The 7,504-nt window shown below is 47.2% G+C and overlaps 1 protein-coding gene across 1 annotated transcript in view; it reads left to right on the top strand.

Annotated features, from left to right (window-relative positions):
* Got2 (glutamic-oxaloacetic transaminase 2) overlaps positions 1-5,663 on the top strand; it is a 20,324-nt gene extending 14,661 nt beyond the window's left edge. Inside the window, exons 8-10 of the mRNA XM_055620803.1 lie at positions 1,092-1,257; positions 3,136-3,286; positions 4,560-5,663. Coding sequence (XP_055476778.1) covers positions 1,092-1,257; positions 3,136-3,286; positions 4,560-4,682 — 440 coding nt within the window. The 3' untranslated portion in view covers positions 4,683-5,663. The remainder of the gene's footprint in view (positions 1-1,091; positions 1,258-3,135; positions 3,287-4,559) is intronic.
* Positions 5,664-7,504: the final 1,841 nt, after the last annotated feature.

Raw genomic sequence — 7,504 nt, 5'->3', positions numbered from 1 at the left:
TGTGTGTGTGTGTGTGTGTGTGTGTGTGTGTGTGTGTGTGTGTGTGTTTACATGCACATGTGTGTGTATTTGCATGTTGGTTATATGCAATATTCCTAACACTAGATTTTGTTAGCCATATCTTCAGTGTCCTTAAATTCCTATAGTGAAAAAAAGAACAAATAACTGATTATTTCTGTGTGCAGAGTAACTGATACAGGTGCCAAGAAGATAAATATATCCTGGGCCAGCAATATGGCTTATAGGTAAAGGTGCTTGCCACCAAGTCCAGTGACTAGAGTTCAGTACACATGGTTGAAGGGGAGCCTGACTTCCACAAATTGTCCCCCGACCTTCACATGCACACAGTGGTCAGCACACCAAACCCAGAAAAAAATAGTTTAAAAAAAAACCTGATAGCACCAGGCATGGTGGCATACACGTTTAATCACAGCAGTCTGGAGGTAGAGCTAGACAAATATCTGTGAGGTCAACAGCAACCTGTTTTACGTAGTGAGTTCCAGGCTAGCCGGGGCTACATAGTAAGACCCTGAAATTATCAAAGAAGCAAAAAAGGAAATTTTTAGGATGAATTTTATCATCAACTTAGAAAATTACAATTAATGAAAAGTAATAATTCGCATGCAAATGATAATAAATAATAAAAACAAAATTGGAAAAGAGGCCAAGCAGTGGTAGTTTGTGCCTTTATCCCAGCTCTCAGGAGGCAGAGATAGGATTTCTGTGAGTTCAAAGCCAGCCTGGTGTGCAGAGAAAAGTTCAGTATATCCTGTCTTAAAAAAAATTAAGAGACTAAATGCTTTCTTTTGTGCTTCCATTCAAAATTCACCATTCTGACTAATAAAAGCAGTTTATTTCTTATAAGGAACCATTAGGTCAGGTGTGGTGGCTCATGCCTGTGATCCCCTCGCCCTGGAGGTGGAGACAGGAAACTCTCCTGTCTCCAAGCTATCCAGGGCTACAGAATAAAAATACTCTGTCTCAGAACATAAATTACTTTGTGGTTCTTCTGACAGAAACAGATACCATGCAGCACGCGTCATCACTTTTTGCTTTAGCGCACTTGAAGACAATACCTCCCCTCTTTGCAGGTGAGCGTGTGGGAGCCTTCACTGTGATCTGCAAAGATGCCGATGAAGCCAAAAGGGTAGAGTCGCAGCTAAAGATCCTGATCCGTCCCATGTATTCCAACCCACCCCTCAATGGGGCCCGGATCGCAGCAACTATCCTGACGTCTCCGGACTTGCGAAAGCAATGGTAATGATTCCTTTGCTGTTCTGTGGCATCTAGCACCTGGCAGTTCCATGTGTGGAAAAGGTAGAGGGAAGAAGAGGGGGTGTGCATTTTGTTGGCACAAATAAGTTTGGTGTTTCCCCATACATTACACGATGCAGAAATGGCAGGCGCTTTTATTCCTTATCTCTGCATTTAGTAAATTAGCCTTTCCTTTGAAACCGACGGAGTTCAGTTGAAGTACCTGGCACAGGAAACTTTCTCCAAAAGATGTTTCTGTTTTGTGAAGCTGGAAGTCAGGCCCAGGGTGCATGTAGGCAGGTGCTCTGCCACTGCGCCATATCCCCGGCCCCTGTACTTTTTCTTACTGGCTAGCCTTGAGTCAGTGTTTCTGCATACTTAGGGATTTTTATTATCTATATTCAATCTCAATGCTTATTTTTCTAATGTTAATTTTTAACATTTATTTCTTTTGGACTAGAGAGATGGCAGAGCAGTTAGGAAGACTTGCCCTGGCAGAGAACCTAGGCTCAGAGAACCCAGAACCCATGTAGTGATTCAAAATCATTCAGAATTCCCGTCCCAGGGAAGGCCCTCCCGGACCACATGCGAACAAGACTCAAAAATAAAACAACACGAAGAACATGGTGTGCAGGGAGTTAGAGAAGACACCTGTCGGGTAGCACCTGGTGGATCCTCTGAGCCGTCAGGACCTGCTTCTCCGGCAAGAGGAAGTGGGCAGGGTTTTGCTAAGTGAGCAGCACGTGTAGGGTACACAGGTCACATGCTTAGTTCCTGGAGGACCCAGGTCTTCAGACTGAATGAAGCTGGGTGGCTCACCTCACCGTTGCTGAGGTGAAGCCAGATGCTGCCAGCTGTTTCTTCCTGCTTCTTTATTTTCCTTCTTTTGAGATAAGGTTTCACACTGTAGCCTAGGCTTCTCTCAAACACAGGCATCACCTGCCTTTGCCTCCCAAGTGCTGGGATCACAGGTGTGCACCACCATCCCCAGCTCATTGGCTCAAATAAAAACATTTAGTCTTCAGTTGGCAGTGATAGCCTTTGATATAGCCATGCACCATGTTGTAATGGAGAGATTGTTGATAAGTGAACCTACTGCCCCAGAGATAAACTGTCAGTGTCATTATAGTGGCCCAGTAAAAGCCAACAAAAGAAGTTCCCTGCTGGGCTAAGGGAATGGATTTTGGCTGGCAGTGGCCTCCTTCAGCCCAGTACTGTTCTGTTTTTTTTACACTGTGCTATCTTGTTCCAACGTGAGTTTCACAGGTTTAGCCTTTGACCTGTATGCTAACCTCTTCAGCACCTAGATTCAGCATAGACCATTGTCTCCATTATGAAAGAAGGCAGGAATGTTTATTCCACCAAGTTTAAAATCGTGTCTTGTCTTACTGCTTAAATCCACATCTTAGTGTTTCCATTTTCAAATGATACTTAAACTTTCCTTGGTACTCAAGTATGTTAACTATGATAGTTAACCTATCTGGGACTGGAGATTAAGACAGGGTTTCTCTGTGTATCCCTGGCTGGCCTGGAACTCACAGAGATCACCTGCCTCTGCCAACCTGTGTGCTGGGATTAAAGGCATGTGCTACGTGTGCCACCACCACCCAGCCATGTATAGCTCTTGTTTTAAGAAATCCAACACTGTCTCCTGGCCCTCAAGGAAACTAAGCACTGACTGACTTATGCCAATCAAAGTACTTAATAAAAAACAAAACGCTTAAAATAAAAAGTTCTCCACCAGCCATGGTCTGTGTGACCCGGTTAAGGACCAAGGATTAAGGCATTCTGGAGAAGGACTGCAGTGATGAAGAATGCTGTGGCCTCTGACTTAATGTTGGTGCTTGGCCAGAGCAAGACAGCCCTCTGCTTTCCTAATAGGTTGCAAGAAGTGAAAGGCATGGCCGACCGCATCATTGGCATGAGGACCCAGTTGGTGTCCAACCTGAAGAAAGAAGGGTCCTCCCACAACTGGCAGCACATCACAGACCAGATTGGCATGTTTTGTTTCACTGGCCTCAAGCCTGAGCAGGTGAGTGGGTCCTGATTCTCCACAGCCAGTTGGCAGACAGTAGGCCTGTCCTAGCCTTTGCAAGCCAGAACTTCTCCGAGGTCACTTATGAATGTAACTTTCCTTAATTTGGAGTCCCTTTAGGTAAAGGTGGCATGTGGTATTCCTGGGTGTTGTGAGATGAGGTTTCATTAATGTCGCCCAGGCTGGTCACTCAGGCTCCAGCATCCTCGCCTCATCGTTTGGTTGACTGGGTTTTTTTGTTTTTTTGTTTGTTTGTTTGTTTTCAGTTTGGAGGTGGTGGTGGCTCAGGGTCAAGGGGGGGCTTTTGGGGGGTTGGTTTTTTTTTGTTTTGTTGGGGTTTTTTTGTTTGTTGTAGTGCTGGGGATCAAAGCCTGCGTTTTTGCACATGGAATGTGATAGCTTGTTTGCTTGTGTTTATGTTGTCTGCTAGTTCGTAAAAGGGGATAGGGGAAATAGATGTTACATAACTGAATTCTGACTCTGCTTAGTTTGAGGGTTTTTTTCTTACCTGTTTATGCCTTAAACATCATAATCCTACTGTCAATATTTTTGGGGGATTTTTGGTTGTAATGGTGTTTTGGTTTTGTTTTAGGATTTACTTTATGTACATGAGTGTTCTGTCTGCATGTATGCCCTGCAGGCCAGAAGAGGGCACCAGATCTCATTATAGATGCTCACGCGCCACCATGTGGTTGCTGGGAATTGAACTAAGGACTTCTCTGGAAGAGCAGACAGTTCTCTTAACCACAGGGCCATCTCTCCGGCCCTGGTTTTGAGACAGGATCTCGCTGTGTAGCCCTGGCTGTCCTGGAACTCACTCTGTAGCCCAGCTGGCCTCCACGTCACGGAGTCCCACCTTTGTCTCCCGAGCACGGGGACTAAAGGCATGCGCCACTGCTTACACCTGCCCCGTACTTGAAATCCATAACTTTTTTTTTTTTTTCGCAGCAAGCATGCACATACCATGGCATGTATATAGGTCAGGGGACAGCTTTAAGTTTTCTCCTCCTACCGTATAAGTTCTGGGGACTCACTCTAGTCATCGGGATTAGCAGCCTTTCCCTGCTGCGCCATCCCACAGGCCCCATCACCCCACATTCCAATAGCTCTTTATTCTTCTTTTACTCTAACCACACACACCAAATTCTAACTTTAAAGACTTTTTGTTTGTTTTGTTTTGTTTTTATTAACAAGTTGGCTATTGGGTGCCCTATCAAGGCTGGAAAATATCCCTGCTGGAAGTAGTTGTCAAGCTCTGTTCTCTTCGCAGGTGGAGCGGTTGACCAAGGAGTTCTCAGTCTACATGACAAAGGATGGCCGAATCTCCGTGGCAGGGGTCACCTCGGGCAATGTGGGCTACCTTGCCCATGCCATTCACCAGGTCACCAAGTAATCACCAAGGTGCAGGGGAACAGAGACCGCCTTTCCTTCAGCCTTTGCTCTTGTGAGGGTCAGGTGCAGGGGGAGGGAGGGTGGGTGGTGGTGAGTAGATCATGTTTTCGACCGTAGCACATAACCCTTGGCGACTGAACGTGTTCCTCCGAAAAGAGGTAGGGCAGAGGCATCTGCAGCTGGTATCCGGAACTGCGTTGGCTCTAAACCAAACATCCCTCATCCTTTTGTCTCCAGCTTTTCTGAGAGAGTTTACACAAACGAGAAAATCACAACACCAAAAACCTGTCAGCCATGGCACTGAAATAGATCAGAAGCTTTACCTGAAGCATCAGATGGCATTAGGGGCTCCCCTGTGGACTCAGCTAGGCTGCTCATGTTAGAGGCTGTGAGAGAAAAACCTAGTTCTGTCATGAACAGTTGACCTCATGTTTGTCCTTCCAGTGTGGAGCAGCTCTGTCAGCAGATCATATTGCAGAAAGCATGTTCTACAGAAACCAGTCTGTTGCCACTTGAGCGAGGACAGTAAAAGATGTTGTGTCTTGTCAACCTGTCTCTTCCTATCATTGCTGTTCTGTAGCCTAGAGTTTCATCCCGTTCTACTGCTTGATTGACCATCAACCTTATCTTATCGGGAGTTATTTAAGAATGGAGAACATAGTTATCTTCTCATGCCATACCCTCCTTTCTCAGCAAAAACCACGGAGAGGAGGAGCCTGTGCTATATTTCAGTGTCTTCCTCTTCAGTCTTCAGTGGTGGGATGGGGCCTCTGCCCAGCAAGACCTCTTCATTCATCCTGGCCGCACAGCCTGTCTCCTCCCATGAGTCAGGCAGCGCGGGTAGCATCAGGAGATATTCTGGGGTTTGTGTGCTGCCAGCCGGCCCAGACTCTGCCCTTTGGAAAGATAACCACCATCTGCTCTAATCTGTAGACTTACTGCTGCCTGGTTTCTCTGTCACAATAAAACTGCTACAGACCCAGCCACTGTCTGCTTTGCTACTTACTGGGAGGAAGGGGTAGGAGTGGATAGGTGCTGAGGAAGTCTGGAGTCATGTAAGCCAAATGATGCATCAGCTTTCCAGTCCTGACTAGAAATGCATCTTGCTCTTCATCCTGCCTTTCACCTGGTCTGGTCCAAAGGTATTGACCATGTGGGTGAAATTCCTCAGACCCCACACAGGAGTCTCCAAAGGGATCCTGTGGAAGGGATAGAAGAGGGGTAGAGATGACTCCAGCTGTCCAAAGGAATTGAGCTCATAGTTAAATAAAAAGGTGACGTGAACTGGATCTAGGACAGTCATGGGTTACCAGCCCCCATCCTCAGTGCGGAAGATTAATAAAAGTGGCAGGCAGAGAAAAGCATAGGGAAACATCTGTGATACAGGAATGGGCAAGAACTTTCTGAAAACCTTAATGCTCCTTGCCATGCGTTTGGAGATGGGGCCTTCAGGAAGTGGATAACCTGCTATGGTGTCAGGGCCCTCATTAAGAGAGGGGAGTCAGCTTGCTTCTGCCCTCTCTACATGGTATACAGAGCAGGAGGGCCCGCACCGGAAGCTTCCCCCCCCCCCCCGCCCCAGCACCCAATTCCAGATTTCCCAGTGCCTAGAGCCGCAAGGTCTCTTAACCTGTGAACTGTCTCTCGGCAGACATGAGAGAAAGCTTTCTAGAACAAATACGTAAACGTAGCAAGACTTCCATTTAACCCACCCAGCTCACAGTTACAGCAACCTGAATGGAGATCCACCTGCCTCTGCCTCCCGAGTGGTGGGATTAAAGGCGTGCACCACCACCGCCCTGCACTTTCTTTCTTTTAATGAGCTCTGGCTGTCTCGAGACTCTGTGCAGACCAGCCTGGCCTCAAATTCACAAAGAGCCACCTGTTTCCCCAGTGCTGGGGTTAAAGACGTATGCCACCATGCCCAACTCAATAACATTTTAAACGTGAAAACCCTTTAGAAATAGAACAGGGTCTGGGGTGATGGTTCAAGTAGGCAAGAGCACTTCCTGTGCAAGCATGTGGACCTGAGTTGGAATCCTCGAAACCCATGAAAGAGTAGGGACAAATAGATCCTTGGAGCTCTTTGGCCAGCCAGTCTATGCAAAATGACCAGCTTCGGGTTCAGTGGCAGGCCCAGTCTTGAGAGAATACAAATACAGCAGAAAACAATGGAGGAAGACTCCCAATGTTCTCTGGCCTCCACCTTCCTGCCCCGAGGCACATGTACCCACCACACTCCGGCCACTCATTGCCTTGTCCCAACCCCCGACCCCAGCAGGCACTCACTGAGAGCCCATGGGCCGCTCTGACCAGGGAAACAACTGGGCTAACCCTAGATCTTCGCCTCTCCCTCCTCCCCTCCAAATCCAATCTCCCAGTCTTCTCCTCAGCTCTAGCAGAGCACCTGCCACGGCCCCCTTCCTTCCACAATCCCCATCTCTGGTAGACCACACAGATCTTCCCCTCTCCAAACTTTACTCATTGCTCTGTCCCAGCCCCTAACTCCAAGAGGCCTTCCCTGAGAACACTCTCCCATTCTTCTAAGTCCAGTGTTATGGGGAGCCTACCAGAGATGCTCACTCACATATACTTTCTAGCCGATTGAAAGTCTTTATTCCAATTGGCTGGGACTGTACTCAGGTGTTCGGGATCACAAAAGTAGTTTTGAGCATTTAGAGCAAGGGGCTTTTAAAGGCAAAAACCACATCCTGGTATCTCATTTAGCAACTGCAGGGAAAGGTTTGTGAAGCCAAGCAGTTAGCCGGAGGGGAGGTTTGTACAAGCAGGCAACTTAACAGAAGCAAATAAACCAAACGTTGG

The sequence above is a fragment of the Psammomys obesus genome, unplaced genomic scaffold (assembly GCF_907164565.1).
Source record: "Psammomys obesus unplaced genomic scaffold, mPsaObe1.curated_primary_1811, whole genome shotgun sequence".
In the NCBI taxonomy this organism is placed as follows: domain Eukaryota; kingdom Metazoa; phylum Chordata; class Mammalia; order Rodentia; family Muridae; genus Psammomys; species Psammomys obesus.
Note: the sequence above shows the minus strand (reverse complement) of the source record. Positions and strands in the feature narration are given on the sequence as shown.